Consider the following 22407-nt stretch of genomic DNA (forward strand, 5'->3'; position numbering starts at 1 on the left):
TGCATTTATCCCCAAAACTTAACTTTCTGTTTGAACAAGCAAATATTACAGATTTTTGAAATACACATGTAAAAAAGTGTATCCTGGTATCAGTGAAACGTAGGAGTTCAATACATTAATATTTATAAAGCACTGCATGAATGCAAGTTAAATTAATTCTTTAAGTCAAAAAAGACCGTACCCATTTGCATTTCAACAAGCGAAACTTTTCCATCCATTTGACAGAGACAAGACTATAAAAGGTCTCAAATTTCTCCAATAAAAGTGGAAATTACATCTCAATATTTCGTCAGAGATTAAAAACAGAATTTTAGATGAATTATCTGATACAAAGATGGAAGTGAGGGTGCTGCTTCAAGATCTACAGAAGTAGAGCACTTTAAGACAATTAAATGATTTCCCTGCAGGCAATGTCTTTTCAATCCAAGCTAATGACATCATTTAAGGAGGATGGTCCATTTAACTGAAAGGATCTTTTACAAGGCAGACAGACAGAAGGCAATCCGGGAATGTTTTCAAGGACTTCCCATATTTCAGAATTATAATGGTGAAATGCCTACATCAAAATCTTAAACTCAAGCATTAATCAACAAAATGAAAGACTAATTTTATAAGAAAAATGTAATAAAACTCATTTTAAGAAGTTTTCCCTTCATTATTTTTTCCTTTAAAGGAACCAATTCTCTCCTAATGGTAATTATGCTGCTTTGGAGTAATGATAATACTCAGGCAGCTCAGTTTTAGGCTGCTGTTTTTAAAGTGAAGCCAAATCACTTAAATCACTTGCAAAGTTGAAGAGTAACTTTCATAAACTTTTCCACCAGTTTATGTAAATTAAGCTGTGATCTGTCAGATAGAAAGAATTATACTATTGCCTTCAGAACTTACTTTACCACTTTTGGTATGGTCTATATACCAGCCTTTAAATTGCACCACCACCTTTTTCATAAAAGAGAAAAAAGCGATGCCCTCAAATAAACCAGTAAGGGAAAACTCACAGTTTTAGTGTCCATATCAGTAGTATAATGCACTGCTACAACTCCTGCGGAGGGGTGGAGGGGGGTGCTGGAGTCTTATACCTTGTATTATCTGAATGATTTTTCTGATATTTAAAAATCAGAGCAGAATATGCTTTTTGTAAATAGTTAGAGGACTACCAACATTCTAATAGTAAAATAATCTTATTAAAATTAAGACATTATACAAAACTACAAACATCTCTCGTACTTCAGAAGTCGGCATCAGTTTAAACCCAACCAAAGAGAGTCTTTTTACCATTTACAATAACACTCAAAGCCATGGAAGTTGTGTACACGTTAGGATGACATCTGTTAATAAATTATGTGTCTCTGAGGACAGGGGAAAAAAAAGTTTACCCTATGTCCCTTTAATATTCATTTCAAATTGTCAAAAACTTCAGAAAGCTGAAAAGTGTGAGACATAACGGAGAGATCTTACCATGTAAGCAGGAGCTAGAAAATGCTGAACTAGTCCTGGCTCTTAACCAGATTCCTTTTGCAATCTTGGACAAGTCAGAGCTACTTTGCCTCCACTGCTCCTCTTCATAACAGAGAAGCAGTATTCGTATCTTTCTAGAAATGCTGTGAAATGTTGTTGGTTTCATTATGGGTTTGTTTTTTTTTTTTAAATATTTACAGGGAAAAACATTTGATTTTCTGGCCTGCTGTGCCACTTTACTGTTTCTCCCCTGCCTCACACACACATACACTTTTTCAAAGTAATGTAAGCAGTTGGAGGGAGGGAGAGAGAAGGGGTGGAGGGAAGGTTCCAGCATGTATAAGATCGAGATGTCACATATGTATTGATTCATGCATTTCACAGAAAACTGCATACTGTCTTCTGTGACTGCTATAGCATACATCAGGCTGATAGAGAAAAACCGAGGAAAATAACCATGAAGGAGGATCCTTACAGTAAACAGTAAGATGACTCTGATTATTTAAATGAAACTATTTTCCAATAAAAACAATTTTTGATCCTAATAATGTTGCCTTCTCTTCCCCTCCTTTTTAAATATAAAATCAGAACAGGTACAAATGCTGTTATCTAACACATACGAATAGCTCATTGAAAATGGTGGTAGCTTAGGACATACACCAATATCAAAACCAAAATTTTACCTCAGTTTGAACACACACTTTTTCAATTCTCACTGTCACTCAAAAAACTAACAACTGTAAAATGTTAAGTGGTTTTAGTTTAAGGACTTAGCTGAGCTCTTGTCACTCTGCCTCTCTCCCTACATCAAGAACATGGGTATCCTGCAGTGGTGAACAAGTACTACAACAAAAGAATGCTGCCTATTCAAGCCTGAATACAGTAATATGGAAATAATAATAAGTGGTAACGCACTGAATAAAACTGCTGCATGTCTAACCACTTAGACTTCTTCTTAGTTGACAGTTACGCTTCTAGTAAAGGAGGAAGAGATTTCTATGGACTGCAGCTGACGTGACAGATTTAATTCCAGTCCCTGCCACACACCTTCTCTACAACCTAGGTCCTCCACTAGTCTATTTGCACATCTGTTTTCAAACCTTTTCTCCCACTTTTTGTTTTTATCCCAATTAGGTTCTCTGAAGCATGGACTCTTTCAAATTAAGGACACATACATACACAGCGGAGGATTCAAAAACTGCCTTCGTCCAATGAAAATAAGGTGACACATGAAAAATACATTACACGCATTTATTGTCATTTAGCCAATTTTCATATCTTTTTCTTTTTTTTTACCCCAAAAGCTAAATCACAACTTCAGTTTGTACATAAATTGAACTTCCACAAGCAGCCAATAAATCTATGACTAGCAACAAAACTGTGTCAAAATAAAAATCTAATCATTATAAAGGTTCCTTTTTATATTGGTTCCCGCAAAAGTATTTGCATCTACAACAGTTACGCAAATGCACTGTCAGATTTCCTCGCATAAATTTGCTATCCTCTAAAAAATAACATACTTTGACAACAAATTCTTGAAAAACACTTGATAAAATTGTGCTAGAGAACACTACACAGAAGCCAGTCAGTGACATGGAAGTACTAAAGGACAAGACTCCAGCATCAACTTCTTCATGCATTATCTATACCGGTGCATGTCTTTATATCACAACTAAAGCCCATTTCTGTGCAAGATTAGAGGTATATTCAATGAATACAATGACTAATCACTCTTCTATTTGTCCTTATTTCATGAACATCATTTTATTCAATAATACATGTATTAGCCACTAAAACATCTTGGTAAAAGAAGTTACTTCTGGGTATGGAAGGGACATACAACACACAAAGATAACTTTGTTCAAACTATTTACACATCATTGGTATATTACTTAGAACAATCTTACAGATGAAGAAGCTAACATGAAAAAGCCATCAGAGCTAGACAACTGAATCTCAGTCCTAAAGGATGCACGAAGAATTACAAGAGGATCATCAATGTACGTATCAAACCAAAAGGACAAATTATGGCCTCATCTGTACAGAAGTGGGAGCCAGGATAACTAGTTATGTCGTAACCACACTCTTCGTTATTATAATGCTACGTTAGAATAGCATTGTTCTGATTTAATTGTTAAAAAGCAGAGGGAACCCAACCAATAACCTAAACCACTCCGGTTCTGAGCTACTCAATTTATTTCTTGGTTTTAAGGTGATTATCATTGTTTTAGCTTGTTCAGTTTCATAAACATGATTTTGGGGTTTTAAAACATTTTGACTCAGTAGATTTGCTTTTGTACAACATTTTCACCTTTTTGGTTTACGTTTGTGATGTTCTTCATTGAAGGCTATTTTTAATTAAAGATCTGAATTATCACTAACTGCAGATACAATGAAGAAATTCTGTACCTGACATTCCCAAAATGACACTAATCATAGAACTTGGAAAAGGAGAAGTCAGTTGGAAAAAAAGACTGGCCTAGAAATTTAATTAAGGTTCAGACACTCAAGGTGCTTTCGAAAACATAGCAAGCAGGTATTTGGTATCAACACAGTATGGTATGAATCACTGCACCTCATTATTGTTCCATAAAAAGGAAAACAAAACTCCCTCAAAATGTCTGTTTCCGAAGGACAAAGGCAATTAACAAACAGGGGGAGGAAAAAAAAAAAAATCCAATGACAGTGTATTAGAGTGGCAAGGGAATTTAAAGATACCATACACATTAAGTTATATTTCCTAAATTAGGGCTTAAAGACAACAAGAACTGTAGATTCCTCAGACCTGCTCAAAGTTAAATTTACCCCAGGTTGAAAACATCCTGGGAGCACAACAAAGCTGGATTAATTTCCCTTCTCAACATACGCATTTGTAAAGGTAGAAATCCTTGTAGATTCTCTTGTGGAAAAGGAAAAATAAAATGCCACTAATATAAATATGCTAGTGGCTTCGTTGTGGCACACAGTCCACCCAAAAATAGGCATAGCTGTGCTGCCTTCAGGCGTCATACGTTCAGTGTTCTGCTCATCTTAAAACACTTCTTCATTTCTACCTGTCTTGAGCTATACAACCAAAAATGATCCATAATAATGTTATACAGAATTCTTAACATAATCCAAGAGATGCTTCTAAAGAATAATAAAAAAATAAATTAATAAAATATTCTATGTGTTATGGTTATGTTCATACACAAGTCAGTCACCCAATATCTCAATGACTGCTAATGAAACTGAAAGCCTAATTAGGAAGATGGGGGGAATAACCCCAGCATTCTGGCCCACCTCCAATATGAATAATTGCATCTATCTATGCAAAATCCCCCTTGTCATTTCAATTAGGTGAGATATTCCTCATATCCTGCTCTTAAATGGCTCCGTATTGTTTATAGTGCCATTGTAAAAGCTACTGCATTCTACCTTGGATATAGCTGCCTTTTGATAGTAGCGATATGGCAATTCCTACATATTTTAGTTACTTTGTTCAAAAAGCCTAGTGCTTGCAAAAGGCGCTCTGCTATCAAAAAAAAACCCCAAACAACAAAAAAACCCCAACACTAATTCATTGAGCATATATTACTGAAAGAAATACAAAATTTGGGTAGAACACAGGTGACACCTTAACAGGTATCGAGGTACAAAAATAAGTCAACCAGGCATAAGCATCTCTCTGGCAAATCGGCAGCATAACAAGCAGCCACCTTATCACACTATCACAACTCTGAATGTCTCAGAAATTAAGCCAAGGCTAACACCTCTCCCTACTGACTCTGAAATCCTACCACAACGTCAAAACACCCTTCTAAAAAATCTCTATAAACACACATCAAATTTAACAAGGAAGAGAAAGCAGTCAGTCACCAATCAGCCCTTACAGGGGCTCCAACACAGCAGTTGCACCCCTTTTTACACCTTGCTTCCTGCTCAGTAGTGTGGACACACCAAATACCTGTTTCTCCAGAACAGACCCTGATTCCCCCTCATAGCTTTCACTTTGCCTCACCATCCTCAAAATTCTCTAAAAAGCCTAAATTTTGGATTATGATTTATTTAAAATTGTTCACCTGGCTAAAACAAAATTCCTACACAAAAAAGGGTTTAAAACTCTAGTAGGTTTAATGTTGACTTAAAGAGGGACATCTGGGGCTTATTATTGCCTCATCATATCAGAGAGCTTTCTTCCTCTCCTCTTCTGGCTCTGAATTGCCACCGAAATGGTTATTAGTAACTAAACTCCTGGATGCTTATGTTAGCCATGCCAATATGGCCCACAGTCCTTTTATTGTGCACTCCCGCCTTAACTCTCTCTATCTCTTAAAACACAGAGTTTTCACAGACTATAAAGCCCACTTGGAAACGTACTTACTGTTTTTAGTTATGAAAGCAAACAGAAGTCTTATTTAGGAAAATATGCAAGCAGATATCTGCATCAAAAACCCACATTAACACTAACTGTACTTGCTATTTCATGCAATGTTTCAGTAACCACATCAGCAATTTATTGCTCCACTATGGCAATACGGAAACTTCCACAATAGGCCAGGAGTGAAAAGAGCTGTAAAACCATAAAAAAAAAAAAAAAAAGGTTTGCTTTTTTCTTGCCCTGGCCTTCTAAGACTGTAAATCTCAGGCTTTCTTTTCCCTAAATTGTCTTTTTTCAAGGATTACCAGTGTTATAAATACCTTTGCCTTCGACTGACTAGACACATTTTCTCCTGTAGACTTACTTCCTGTGGGAAATGTTACATCGAAAATTACACACACACTACTGGAATCGCAATCATGGCCACACTTTTGTTAATATATTTTAAAAAAGCACTGAGAATAGAACAGCTTTCACTTTATCATTAGCTTCTATAAAAGAAATATCACTCTTGCGTGGGAGATAGTAATGTACGTATTAAAATTTATTTCAAAATACAGTAGAAAATAATTTCCATTAAGTAGACCTGCTGGGGAAAAAGCTGCACACACCAATGATTAAGCATAAGTGTGCATCTGTCCTTTAAATACGCGTAGCGGTGATAGCTTAGATGTAGGAGTTCAAATCATGGCCACTCTTGCTGCATATACAAATTTGCATCGGGCACTGCTAAATTAAGAAGCACCTCTGATAAGTTTACAAAAGACAAAGAAAAAATTGGTTGTAAACTCTTCTGCATTGCAAAGATCTCTTTTGTCTGTCAATCAACAGAAAAGTATTATTCCACCATCACAAAAGGCAAACCTTTGGAGGCAGCATAGGTCTGTGTGTTGTGCAAATGTGCAGTTGCTAAGAAGCAAATATGCTTCTCTTCTAATCAAATAGCCCAGCTCAGCAATGCTGCTGGCTTGGGGCAAGAAGCAAATTCCACCAGCCACAAACTTAGAAACAGTCTTGAATTATTTGTTGCTGACCGCTGGCTGAACCCTGTCCTGATGAGCACCATCACCATTAGCCACTTCTCAGTGTATTCCATCAACCAATGGCAATAGCAGCATGCTACAGCTCAGGCTGCAAGGAATTGATCAAACAGGGTAATGAGACTATTTCTTCATGGAGGTTATTTTAAATGAATATAAATATTTTCTTTCTACATAATTTGCCACGAAAGGTCACTGAACTCCCTGCGATTCTAAAGAAAAATGCTGTGGTATCCCCCTTTATATATTTGAGTTAGGATATAGCCAACAAACAACTCTGGGCATTTTTGATGATCGTGTAAATCTTAATGAGGTGGCATCCCAGGCAATTGATTAGCGGCAACATTTTATCTTCACATTTAGTTACGAACAAAACGAAGATTTGAGGTATATCGTGATTTGCTAAAATAGCCTACGCCCTTAAAATCTTTCATGAGAGAATATATTCCGTGAACCTAAAGACTTACACTTTTACTATTAACAACAGATCATGCATATTTAGCTATGCTGGCCATACTTTGATATTATAGCCCTTTCTATAGATTCTTTCAGCTGAACTCATATGTTAAAAATACACACTTTGTATCAGAGTCAGGTTACCGATAAGGAGACCCACATTCAGACACCCTGTCTGTCGTCGTCATCTTCTTTAGAAGACTACTATAAAGAGACACCAAGAGATCCCTGAAATTTAATTCAAACCAACTGCTACAAAAACCTCACCAAGGCCCTCCTTGCCTCATGTAAGACTTTTAGTCCTATTGTTTCCAGTGCTGGACAATTTGTCCAGCGCTGGGAAAGCACAATAATATTGATTTAAATACAAGTTTAACAGTATTTTATTAACAAAGGCATTACACTAGGGTAGTACTAAGGCTATGATAAATAAATAATGCTTATACTTTTCTACTTTTAGGGATAATAGTATAAAAATATTCCAATAGGCCAATTAAACACAGTTGCTCATGTTTGAGGGTTCATAAGGTTACCTTGAAAAACTTCAAGAAAATACTTTCAACACAAAAAAAAAAAATTTAGATTTACACCCAGGGATGAGTATAATTTATTCATCTGAGACATAGCACCTGAAAATGGTGGTTAAAATAAAAATTAAAAAAAAAAATATATATAAAGGATTGAAATCAGTTCACCTTGTCCTGATGAATAGGAGTTCACTTACATAACAACAGAAAGAGCTTTGGATTTATTTTTTTTTTATTCACCCAAAATCAGGTTTTCTGAAACTCTGTATTTGTAGGGATTCTTGGCTCCTCAGGCTTCCCTCCCTCCCCCCCAATGAATGTTTCTGACCAGTAGAGGAAATAAAAATAAATTTTAAAAAAATCAGAAATTAATACGAACAATAATAATTACCAAAAGAGTTTAGATCAAGCGGATTCTCCTCCTGCCTCCCATCCCCATTAAAATACTATTTACAGAGCATTCTTTTCTAACTCTTTATCAATGTGATCATTATATCTTGTATGGCAGTGAAACCCATCTAAGGCTCAAATAGAATAAAGCAACTCAGATGTGTTTGTTCTACTGAGACACCATTTCCAGAACTTTTTTTTTTTTTTTTTTAAGAAAAGTTGACAGCAAAAATAAAACTGTAGTTTTGTGATTTAAAAAAAAGATAGTTTGCTTGGTTGGTTATTCAAAAACATAAAGTTTGTTACATCTGTTACACAGACCCTACAAATTCTTATTTTTAATCTATAATTTCTTTAAAGAGTGAAAGTTACGAAAAATAAAAAGGAGACAATTCTATATTAACGTTGAAGATCTATAAAAAACTGTGAGAGGACATGATGCTAGTACTATTCAAAAAGTACAAAAATCCCGGGAAACTGTATTTTAAACATGGGTGGAAGCAGCCAATTGATACATAAATCCTAATTTTTCCTCAAGGAGATCCCATATTAAGTCCCAAATTCCATTAAAAAAAAAAAACCAACACAAAAGACAACAACAAAACCCACACCATATAAGTGGTCCCTTACAACACCAATAAAACCCAATATACTCTTGGGGGGGTTGGAAATCAGTATCCACTAGCAAAAGACATCTCATCAACAGACTAACATTTGACAAAAATCAGTGGAAACAGCAAAGAAGCCAATACAACTTCCAGTGCCAAGGAGCCAGATGGCACTGCTAGAAAAATTATATCTACAGACTGGCAGCTTGATCCCATGATTATTGCCCAAGGGATGAGGAAGAGGAAAACAAGAGGTATTTCAGTGTGATGGAGTAAATCAATTATCACCAGCTCACTACGGCATTTTCACATTATTTTTATACCACATTCTAAATATTGCTCAAATGAATGAGAGCACTGGAAGATTCCAGACATTAAAAAAAAAAAAAAGGTATGCCATATAGCAAAAATTAAATGCACCTCTATCAACTGCATCTCGTAGTCCATATTTCCAAATAAAAGCTGCAGATGTGTTGTGGTTAACAAGTAAAAATAAAGTTTTTATTTTGCAGCTTTTATTTTCCACCTAAAATTCCAAACCATATCTGTACCAATTACAGAAAAAAAAAAATCTCTGCACTTCTCAATTTTATGACTACATTCCTTTGTGGTTTTTGCACTTTTAACTTGCAGTTAGTTTACACACACAAATATTCCAAAAAGCTTTGATTAAAAAAGTTTGTGGTAGTCTCATGATTTTTTTTTTTTCTGTTAAAATACAGAATTAAAGCTAGCTTCTGAAGAAACTGTTAAAGGGAGAAAAATTACTCCACTCCTACTTTCACATAAGGAAAGCTGTTTTCGAAATCAAAAAGACAAACACATATTCAAACTGCTAAATACAAAATAGATGGAATTTTAAGAATGTGTTAGACTCTCCACCTGAAGACAGGCAAGGTTAATTTTTATTTTTTTTTTTTTAATTGGAAGTCAATAACAACACTTCCATTAACTTCTTCCCAGGCAAGAGCAGTAGTAAGGCCCATTTCCTGTATCCACACTTGCGAAAGAGTACTTTATCTGTTACCTACCAAGAAGACTTGGACCACTTGTCTCCATCCCATTTTCGTCTTATAGCACAGCCATGTACACAGTCCAAACATCCTTTTGCCCACAATCACATTCTTTCAACACCAATCCTTTCCCCTTACCTCTTCAATGCAAAGTGGTGATGCACAAGTGCAGACACGTGAATCACATAATAAACTAACCGCGCCTTTCAATATGCGTTGTGAGTATTTACACATCACCCATATACATAAACACAAAATTTGACCGTTGAGGAACAAGCAAGAAGATGTTTTATATGAAGACTAGGATATGTCTGGAAAGTTATTATCAAGCTGTGATGTACTTTCCATTAAGGAGTGTCTGTTCAGGTAGACAGAGAAAATATTCAGAAGGCAGCCAGGAAAGTCTTGTCTAACCCAGAAAGAGGTTTTCCTCCATTTTATAGTATAGAATCATTCATAATTCCTTGGCCAAAATGGGGCCAAAACTATTTCTGACTACCAGCAGTAGAGAAGAGAGGGCTAAGATCCTCATGGGATATTGTCTATCACTATTGCAATAGTGGTGAATAGGCTCTGACTAGTATTAGTTAAGAAACTGCAGGAATAAATTTAGTTTGGAGAAAAGACAGCATTCAGCATTTTTAGTCTGCTACTCTAAAGTCCTACTCTTTTAAGTAATACAAGTAAACATCTACGAAGAAATACTGAGGAAACTATCAATCAAACTAATATTGTCTAGTGACAGATGTCCAAAGAAAGCATGGTTCCTGCTACAAATTTTTAAGCAGTGAACAATACCTGCAACATCTTCTCGATAAGGGCAATAATGAACTTGCCCACATAGTGGATATGACAAAGATTTAATATACGATGGTTTTTATTTCTTTGCAAAACACTTTAATAAACCTTTTCATGACATAGTTTTTGCTTTTCTGTTCAAAGTTTTTACTTTTCCATTCAAATTGAATCTCAAAATTCACAAATGTTAACCCACTGCAACTTCCCTTTTATTTAAAAGGAAACAAACCCAAATCCACTAAATGAATGCCTGGATTGCATGACGCCTGACAGAAAACAGCTCTACAGATACACTTTGCACCTCTACAGAAAGTACTAATCAGTTAAAACACAAAAACAGGAATATGGGAAAAATCTTTTTCTGCTCATTGGTGTTAATACACACCTCAGTGCAGGCAATAAATTAGATACGAGCAAAAATTCCTAATCGCCAATTCAGAGGAAGAAATTTTAATTCTTACTTTTATTGCAAGGCTATTTTTTTTTCCCCAGTTGGTTCCTATATCCTAAGGCCTCATCCTTGACATGGAAAACAAAGTACCACACAAGAGCATTGTTTTATCTATTTCTGATCTAGCCTAAAACAAACCATTATGTTTTTGTAGAGTGTGTTCTCCCCTAAGATGTTTGGGTCTACTGCACAGTATATGCTAAAGGCAGACCCATTTTCCAGTTGTACTTGGTAGCTATCAGGAAGGAAAAGATGCCTCTTGTGCCGAATGCTGAGCAGCAACAATCTGTTGGACTTGCTCACCTCTGGAAAGGTGCTAGAAGGGTACCCACCTCAAGGTGCCACTGGAGTAGCATGAAGCAGCACTATCATCTACGATTGATGCATCCGTCTGGTTCTGGGAGGGAAGGAGTAAGGAGCAGAATGGAAGCTGATTTGCCATTAACGCTTGGCAGGCAAAAAGAGGAATTACAGGGAAATCAGAAGGCAGACATTCACTCAGCTGAGGAAAGCATTAACAACACCCTAAATCCATAATTAACAGCCTCCAAAACAAACCTGAAAAGCTTGACATATCAAAAAGGGTAAGAAAAACCTTCCCTCTTCCTTTTTATTGCAGCTGTTTGTGATGTATAAGAACCGATCTAGAAAAACAATAGGCCAACAAGCAATATAAAGTAAATAGAAAAATCCATTGCACTTCAGCTTTCTGGGTTGTTTGGTTTTTTTACCATAACATTGTTAGGTATCTTGAATAAAATTATGATCTAATATGAAAAAGAAATGGGTTAAGCAGGTCATTATTTGTTTTTTATTGTGGATATTGTCCTGCATAGTCGTGGAACATACATGGCTGTTTTGTTATTGCTCAGTCACTGAAGCAACATAGATGAAATAAAATGAGCAACAAACCATGTCATCTCTCCCATGGGAGAAAGGTAAATGTTAAAAGAACACAGGGGTTTATTGTTTAATAGGAAGTTTTTCATCATGATAATTAGAAGTTCAAATGTTTTAGTATCATCAATTTGTACACACTGTTAACCTACATGATGCTATTTTTAACTTTACTGTTGACTTTAATAGGGCCAAAATTTCACTTAAAACTTCTGCTTCCTATCAGAAATTAATCCCTTCTGTTCTGTGCAAACGGTTTAAATCAAAATTTATTAGATTAGCTTTGCATATTTCACATGCACTTTTTTTTTTAAAACTTCTTGCGTCTCCAAAATTTCTGCTATATCCGCTGCTATGGATGCTACGAATGAACAAACAAGCAAGCACTTCAGCCCCTTGTTCTTTTCATAAGGTTTCAACAGCAGTTACATGCGGAAAGTTATAGACTCTTCTAAGTCTTCAAATACATTCATGACAGAAGGCGGGGGGGGGTGGGGGGAGGGAGGCAGGAAATATGCCATAATTGTTTCCTTTATGGACAAAACAGAAATGTCAACAGACTGACAAGAAGTGTTTAGGGTATGTATCCTCTACAGCAAGTATAGTGCAGCATTGGGACAGGCTGCTTGGGGAAGACTGAAGTTCACCATTAGAGATTTTTAGGAAAGATGAGACAGGTGTCTGACAAGAAATGTCTCAGGCATGCTAAAGATGATACATTTACTTTATTCTTAAGGTCTCTCCTATCCAACAAGGAGTTGATCCTTACAGCTTTTGAAAATTTCAGCAAAGTTAGCGCTCTCTTTTCATTTGTCGAGCAAACGGATTTGGATCTGGGAATTTACACACACGTGGTCCCATGTGCATCAATATCCTCATAAATTGGACTTTTAAAATACGCTTCACATTTTAAGTTCCTCTTTAGTATGTTTTACTTTTCATTGTGTTCCATCAGCTTGTAAAAGACTGTATTTTGCGTGACATCTAAACTGACCATAAGTGTCTCAGCCTAATCCTTTAGTGACGCATCCTTCCTCTGACAGCCTCAGCATACCACATTGGAAATTTTAGACTTTAATCTTCCTGCCTGAGATTGAGCTGCTGATTATGACTTCTTCGAATTCTGAAAGCAGCCTTTCTGATCAATTGTATTACCTTTTCAGACAGCGATGTCCCAGAAATGCTGAATCATAATACATTGCAATATATAGTATTTCCTCTGTCATACAACATGTTCAGATACAGCAAGTCTACTGAACTGTTGATGAAAACATAGAATTATCTACGTATATCAAAATAATAAATTGCATTATTTCCCAGTCACAATTCTGACAGTAACCAGCATGCTCTCAAAACAAAGCTGGTAGGTCAAAGTCCAACCTTTCCCTTTTCCCATGGCACTGATCCTACTGCTCTCCTGCCAGCTCCTAAGAATATAAAGGAAAATCACCTTTTCTTACCAAAGATCAACTGTCTCAGTAAACCTAGATCTTACCTCCCCTCAATACTATCTTTTTTTAATCAAGCTTAAATATTTAAAGAGATATAAGGGATAAGAAAATACCTGGTTTTCTGCCTTCAAAGAGATCTGCCTATGAGGAAAAAAAAAAAAAAAAAAAGACAACTAAAGAAGTTTCTCACTTCTTTGAATGGATGTCATGTGCTTAGTTTGGAAATCTCTCCAGTATTGCAAAGCAAATAACTAATCCTCTAGAATAAGTCAGGTAAACTTCCAACGCTGTCATCCCCAAGACAACCAAACATCCTCTCCACGTACGTGATTATAACACTGAAATAGTGGTAAACCAATACAAGACTAGGGGTATAGGAGGGGCAAAATGAGAGGGGACAGAAAAATCCTTGCTGCGTTGTCCATTCTCCAACCTTTGCTAACTTAGCTGCTAATACTGCTTAACTGGCTCAGTGATGGAACACAGTTTTTGTACATAAAGATAAGATCTTAGGCTGAACCCTACCCTTCTTCAGTGACTGTATTCAAACCTGTATGCCTACCAAATAGTGGAAAAAAACAAAACAAAACTTAATCAGTACTTGTATTTGAGACTTAAAATGTCAAAAGAAACAACATGCAAAATTTAGTCACACAATTTGTCATTCTCACTTGATCAATCAAAATGCAAATTATGAAGTTCATGCAAAGGAACTACTATAGATCATGTAAAATAGTTGACTCAAACCTGCAAAGACTTGTACAGAACTTTTCCAGAGGAGCTGCATGAAAACAAAGTGATAAAACCTGTTGTTTCATCCACAAAATATACCAAGAAAAGCATGTTGCAGGGAACAACAAGTTCTGCTCCTTTTCAAGACTGCATTCTGATGATAAACATCTAAAGCACAACCCCTTCATTTATTCTGATTCCTCAAAGTTCTCCAAGTGTCCTATTTTGTTTGCTTAGGCCCTACCTTCCTCCACTTCAACTATGGGGAATTTTTAGTATGAGATTCTCACCCTATTTAACAATTTTCTACTAAAAAGCATATTTTATTCATAAACTATAGCCAAATATGATAATTTGAAGAGCATACAGGTCCCCAGACACATTTTTAGTACTTCTTTCATCCTTACATGCTCAAGGCAACATTTCTAGACCTTCCCTAGAAATTATGATGATCTAAATTATTTTATCATAGCATTCACTGTGATCTCTTTAGATCCAGTAATTACCCAATCACATACTCCCTGCAGAGCTAACCAGACATACCTTCTTCAGAAGTGGTCGGTTCCCTCACAGTACTTACAAAGACAGAAAGTTATTCCTTTAATATTAATGCCATTTCCTGCTATGGAATCAAGTTACCATACCATAAACCAAAAAATTTTACTGTTCAAAAAAAAAAAAAAATCCCTCGAGATCATAAAAGAAGATTACACTGTTAAATAGGAAAGTTTCCACATGTCATTGAACCTAGATTTAATACCATCCTGAGAAACCGGAAAATTAAATGAAAAACAATAACCTTTTCCCCATTAATGTCTCAACCAAAAATGAGTTTGTTACCAACTTTAAAGAAAGTCTTACTATTTCAATTTTTAAGTATTTTGGTATGCTTTTGTTTCTAATGGATCTAAACATATATATTTTCCACTACACACATTCTTCAAAATACAGATGGAAGGGGAGTAAGAATTTATAAGACATAACATTGTTATACAATGTGCTATACAAAAACCTGTCATTTAAGTTGCAAGAAACCTAGTCATCAATAAGTGAAAAAATACCCCACTCAAAAATCAATTATGTTGAGTCTTTTGTATAGAGAAGTAGTACACCTTTCAGGCAACTGGTATTAATGAGCAGACATGGCTATAGAATCTCCATCTGTTTTTCTGACAAAGCTGTGACTACTCCAGTCTCTCATTGAAATTCCATTAATCTGGTGCACCAAGGACCAATGCGAAAATCAAAACTCCATCTAACCCTTTATCAGCTCACAATAACCTACAAGTGAACTCTGCCTGTTAGCATACAGCAAGTTATGATTTTGCTATCAATCAGGCTGTTAGCCAATAAAAAAAAGAAAAAAAAAATCAAGTTAAGAACTGAGTGCCTGGCAGTGCTGTTTTGTTTTGTCTGTCTTGTTTTGGGGTTTGTTATTTTATTTGGGGGTTTTGTTGTGTTTTATCCCTCTTCCAATTTCTGTAGAGTGTCTGGAGATGTAAGCCTATGCATCATTCTCCTTCGTTGTGATTTAATTGCTGCCAGCAATCAAGTCAAAGCATCACTGAAGTGTGCTTGAATTTCATTAGAAGATATAACTTATGCTACTTTCCTACAGTACCTAATAAACCATAAAGAAACCAAAACACATATGGCTTGAGGGAATAACTGGAAAATTAGGTGGCCATTTGGGAACTGAGTGAACTTTTGAACCAGAGGAACAGAGAAAAAGAAATATTAAAAGGAAAGACAGACTTAGAATGCACACAGAGACGTGGGGGTTTGACCTTTTCAGTACCTAGAAAATTACATTAGCATTATGAAAAATACATATCATGTTTAGAGTTTATAATCCATCAAAGTTTAGATACTTTGTTAGTGCCTACCATAAGGTAAAAGTCAAAAGGACAACATAACAATCAGATTTGACAAAAGGCCTTTAGGTGACCTGTGCTAATTTAGTTATCCCATACTTATTGTTAAATGGATTATCTCTCCTGTAATTAATACACCATTAGACAAAGGTCACATAAAAACTCCAGAATTTTACAATGACTGTAATGTACATGTAATACACTAATTCTTTATCTGTTACCAAGCAGGTGCCTTCACAAATTATATTTTGACAGTAACACTGCAAAGTGAAACAGTGAAGCTTTCAGAAGTTGTACAAACCTTGTAGTCTAACTCATGTATATAAATGCCTGTTTTGGGGGGGGGCGGTATAGCAGAAAATGTATATAAAAGGTTTTAGATAAAAATATGAATGGACTCAAGTACAAATAAAGAACACCTAATTTGGTTACCTACAGTTAGACCCCTCTGTTAATGCTGATAGCCTTGATCCTACACAAATGAGGTTTTACACCTGCACGGAGCCCCGCTGAACTAAACTGGTAACCATGTAAGATTAAACATCTACCTTACATATCCAGCTTCCTGAGTAGGGTTTAAATATCACACATTAGCAGACTGATAAAACAGGAAAATACAGTATTAAGCTTCAACAAACCCATTCATGCCTATGAGAACTGAAACAAATGGCACCTCTGAGGATCAAGCCACCTCTTACAAGATTCTCCCAACGTACACTTTCATATATAGTCTAGGTGGCTAGGCTTGAATGATGGACTATATATGTTAAAATCAAAATGGTCTTAGAATGACACACTGGACATTCAAACACGAAAACAGAATAACTCCTCCAATGAATGAAAGTATTTACAGATAAAAATCTACCGCCTTTTCTCAACTTCTCATGCTGTGCTCCCACTAGATAATTAAAGAGGATTTACTGTAAAACATAGAAAGACCAGTGAGGTAAAATCCTCTTAAATATAACAGAATTGCACCCACTACATTTCTACCTAAACTGGAACAAATTAGCTAAGGTATCATTGGGCAGCTATTATACCTCTTCATATAATTACACCTTCCAAAATAGGCTAAAAATTAATCACCCATCTGTACAAACTCATAAGGTATTTCATGCACCCTAGCATCAGCATTCTTCAGCCATTCATTATTTAGGTTTACAAACATTATCACTTTTTTCTTAACTGTTTTGAAACAAATCTATAATCATATCTTTCTTTAAATAGTCGTACAATTTTGTCACATACTCTTTATGCAATCAGTACCATGTTATTAAGTTACAATTAGAAATAACGTTAAGATTATGTTTGTAAGCAAAAATAGATACATGGAAAGTTGCATTCATCTGTAGTTTGGAAAATTAGCTTGCATTTTCTAAAAGCCATATTCAATTTGACTGATAATTACATTTCAACCAGAAAGCAAAAAGGCTTGTTTTTATTTTTTTAATAGAAGGTCGCATTGCCAAAATGCAACAAGCTCAATATAAATAAAAAAGTGTGATTATTACTGTTACACATTTTACAGAGTTCTGGATATAAAAAAAAAAAATTGTGTTATTCTGAATCAGTGGTTAGAAGGTTTATCACTTATGCATGTACTTGACTTATCCCTGTTCTGCAATAGACATAATTTTATACCTCATAAAAGCAATTTATGTTTCCAAAGGGAATAATCTGGATAACGTAAAATGTGGAGTGCTATGTTGCGGGAAGCATATTTTCATTCAGCAATTGTATTTCGAGATGGAGCTGCACAGTTTGATCATCATATCATGTCACAAAACATCATTCACTAGTAAGTCTATCTAACTTCTAGTGCCACAAATTAATATACATCGTTAATTTATTTGTACATATACTTAATTTATTGCCTTATATTATCGATAGAAGGTATTTATATTATGTACACTATAAACGAACCTCAAAAATATGGACACTATGCTAAAGCAAGCTTGTTAACTGTTGAAATATTCAGTTGTTCGTGTCTTCAGAACAGTTGCATTTAGCATTAAATTTAATGAATACAAAATAAAACAACATGGAAAACAGCTATGGAGCCTAGATATTTTTTTAAATGCAAACTCAAATTTAAAATGTATATAATGAAAACATTCTACAAAACACTGTCTTAATGGAAGGAAACATTGTAGGAATAATTAATTTAATATTTTATGAACCTATTCTGCATGGAGTTTGCAGAAAAATATCAATCACATAAACTGTTTCATTATTTATTAGATAAATAATACAGTAAGCCATTAAGTAGCACAATAAAATTAAGCAAGAATCTGATAATGTTGAATTAACAAACAATTTGTTACTGCAAATATTCACACTGTTTTAGCCACTGATCTGTCTTTAAGAACACATGCATCTACAGAAGATGCTTTGTTATGAAAAAACATGAGTTTAAAAAAAAACATGTAAATTTGAGACACCTTCAGTATGCTCTAGGACCACTAGAGAGAGCTCTTCAGTTCCTTTAAAGGTTCTTGTAAAGGTAAGAAAACTGCCCAGCTGTGATGCTTATCTGTATATCTGATTTCCAACACTAACATTCGCATCACAAGGATCCGATTACATGAGTTTGTAGCAGACTGGCAAATCTAGTACGTTCTAAGGTAAACTGTGTCACATACCATCAGAGGGTGCTTCATCCTCTTTATCGTATCGGTCAGATGCTATTGAGACACTATCAGGAGGTGAAGAAAAAGAGCTCTCGGACTCTTCCTCATCTTCCAATTCTGTAAAAGTTAGAGATACATTGGTAGTTAAAACAGGTAGTTAAATGTAAACACAAACAGCATCCAAAGGCAAATATTTTCATTAGTAAGGAGGATGCCAGTTCCTATCTGAAACCAAAAAATACCATTTCTCATGGACTCTGATAACAGATACCTTGTACATTCAAGTGCAGCTGTGAGTGCTGCGGTTCTAGGGTTACCTTCTAACTGGCCATGTACATGTTGCTGGAGCCATTTCCTTCCATATAATGAACTGTCATATAATGAACCTGCTCCCAGCGCTGCACAGCTGACAGCTTCTCACACGGGGTGGGGGGGAACGGGGGGAAGAAACACACACCACAGAGCAAAGAGGTGGGCAAGGGGACGCAGTGGCAGGAGGAGAAACAGGCAGTGCCAAGCTCCCAAGTTCTGCCTGCCCGACTGCAGGACGGAGCCGCGGCAACTTCCCTCCAAGGAACTGCCAAACTACTTTTGGCAGCAGTTTGTCGCCCTCTGCCCACTTTCGCTTTTCTTCACCATCATTAGGTGCTACTTTGTAAGTGGTGCGTGTGTATGTGTATTCCTCCCACGAAACTAAAAATGGAATCGCCTTCTGACAGCAGCCAGTCTCAACCTGCAGCTTCATGCAGCATTCTGTTGATGAATTCCTCTACTAATATATAAAAATATACGTAAAATCCACATTATATATACAATATATAGAAAATCTACATTATTAGCTAACCTATGCATTACACTGATCAGAGCGCATTAAGTGTGAAAGTCTGGAAAAGGGAAAGTGAAATCAATATTAGCCGAGGCTTTCATTTAATTAGACAAAATTTTAGTTCTCCCTCCCAAAACTCAGTATATTTTCTGATTTTATTTTTTTTAATACCATGTAGGTGAATAAGAGGTGGAAAAATAGCAAATACAGAAAAAAAATTTTTAAAAAACCCACAAAATTACACTGTTCCTTTTTAAAAAAAAGATTAAAAATCAAATCTGGGTGAAGGAGGAGAATCCAATAACTAAATAGGATACTGTCACCAAACCCAAATCATAAAGCTCATGCTCCAAAAGATCAAATGACCCTCAATTTTCTTAAAAAGCATATAAAGGTAAATTGCACAAGCATTGCCTTTTGGTATATATTCATACACAGAAAGCTTTTCGGAGACCTCCAGACATGCTTTTCTATTCACATACTCCCTTTTGGAGCACTGTATCAGATAACTAATTTCTCAGAACCCAAAATAAAGCCCATGCATAAGTGAAAATATTCCTATCCACAGACATATGAATCGCATTCATCAGTAGGACTGTCTGTCCACGCTTAAAAGTTTTACCACTTTGCTTCCCTTTTAATCATGGAAATTCATGGAAAATTCAGTCTGTGCCCAAAAAGCACCACAGCTGTTAGCAAAGAACAGCAAGTTTTCACTGCAGATAAGACAACAAAGCCTGATCTTTGCTTTGCCGGAGTTCTTTTACATCCGAAGATTGTTAAATACCAACCTGGTTTACCCTTCATTAATTTAGCATGCTTTTCTTGGGAAAGCTTCCTTTCAAGTTCCCATGCCATATAACAACTGCTTTGAATCTGAACCTGACTCCAATCTATTTTTGACACTGCCATCTTCCAGTAGCACTCCAGCCATCGTGTTAATCTCACCAAAATATTTGCATTTCATCACACCTGTCAATCCAATCAAAAGTAAATTATCCCTCTCTGGGATTCACCTCTTCCTCCAAACAGAAAACCAGAGAGCAGACAGCACATGAACAGAAAATATTACGCCATATTTACAGCCAGCATGATCATCTTTCATACTTACACACCCGAGACCAGTTGCCTGTCTCTCTCTGCCTCATATATATATATATATATCTTTATTAGATGATGGACTCCATATAAAAAGAGTAGACCTATACAGTATCAAAAATTGTTCCACTCTCCCCATCCTAAACTTTTACTAGTACTAGAATGTATAGAATATAAGTATGTATAAACCCTCACCTCCGATGCCCTGCTTGTCAGTTGAAAATGTCCTCTTATGAGCTATGCATAAACATACTATCATTTAACCTTGATGAAGTGCCAGCATAAATTTAAGTTATTAGGCTGTATTTCCAGTGGAAAACATTTCCACGAACACCACACTCCAGCACTCAAAATTCATGGGCTGAACAGTAAGAGTAAACCAAATGAGCAGCACTTAGGGATGACAAATAGATGAGAACACATGTAGAAAGAACATCTCCGGAGATTTTAGCCCCACTCAACTATACATAATCTCTTTCTGAGAAGTTGTGATTTCTTATGTAAGTTTGCATAGCTGCACTGTTACCCTGCTCTTCCATTAGGTCACAGTATTACCATTTTCTAATTATGCCAAGGATTTCAAATTCAGTAAACTTTTGTGCTTTGCACTCATATAAAAGCCAGATATCTAGAAACAAGGGGCTTTTTAGTACATACATATTCAGGGCACACCATGTGTCCTAGGTATATACTGTATTTGAAACAACAAAAACCATGGGCAATGTAGAATTATAATAAGTATCTGTTCTAAGTCTACAATATGCAAGTTCAAAAGGCTCTTAAAACAAAAGAAAAAAAGAGTGTTGAGGTATTATGAAGAAAGAATTATAGTCTTCAAAGTATTCTCTAGATGTTAAATCCTAAATAAAGACTTGAAGACTTTGATAGGAAAAAACCTCACTGAGAAAGCAATCAGAACAAATATACAGAACCCATGTCATTCAATACATTTAGGTACCCACACTTTTTTTAGATGAAAAACGTGGAGAATAGGTCACAGACACTAAACAGAGATACAAGCAACCTGTAGCCCTGCAGAATTAGATTAAACCAGAAATCTTCCATTTTTTATTTAGATTAAATAAATATATTTGTAAATTTATATTATACCTTGAAATGCAATCCTTAAATCATCTCATTTGTATACAAAAACTGCAGGCATTTTGATACGAGAGCTGACTCAATGCGCTCTGGAGCTTTAACAGGCAACCGTGCATAATGTTTTTACGTGCTCACATAAAAGAATGACTGCAGGCTAGTATCAGCCTTGGGTTTTTGCCTCCTAATTCTGGCAGGGTTAAAAGACATCTTAGGAGTGTATGCTACTAATATATGAGGATATTGCTCCTGACAGCTTATAGAGAGGCTTCCTGTTGATTCTGTGGGGTCTCCTGCATTCCCATTCCTGCTCAGAGTAACGTCTGCCCTTTCTCCCCTTCACATGCTCCTCTATCAAGGTGTTGCATTGCAGTTTATACTCCACCTACTGAGGAAAACTAGATAGAATTGCATTTAAAGCTACATGTGTTACTCCTTGAATAGTCAGAGGAGTCAGTGTTGAGCAGCACAAGCCACTGCTCCTATCTTCAGGTGCCAAGTACCTAAAAATACACCCAAAAAGCATCAATAAATTAAAGAAAAGCATTCAACTTGCATTTATGTAATAGAAAACCGAACTACAAAGCAACAATGGGCATCAGGTAAACGTATCCAATACAATTTGCAGGCATAATTGAAAGCATTACAGCCTAATCAGACATCTAAAAGCAAAGCATGCTCAAACGAAATGTCTATAGAC

At 35.8% G+C, this 22407-nt stretch overlaps 1 protein-coding gene across 1 annotated transcript in view; it reads right to left on the minus strand.

Moving 5' to 3' along the window:
* SKAP2 (src kinase associated phosphoprotein 2) overlaps positions 1–22407 on the minus strand; it is a 121141-nt gene that overhangs the window by 78420 nt on the left and 20314 nt on the right. The window contains exon 4 of the mRNA XM_074574899.1: positions 18698–18802. Coding sequence (XP_074431000.1) covers positions 18698–18802 — 105 coding nt within the window. The remainder of the gene's footprint in view (positions 1–18697; positions 18803–22407) is intronic.

Source organism: Larus michahellis, chromosome 2 (genome assembly GCF_964199755.1).
Source record: "Larus michahellis chromosome 2, bLarMic1.1, whole genome shotgun sequence".
Lineage (NCBI taxonomy): Eukaryota > Metazoa > Chordata > Aves > Charadriiformes > Laridae > Larus > Larus michahellis.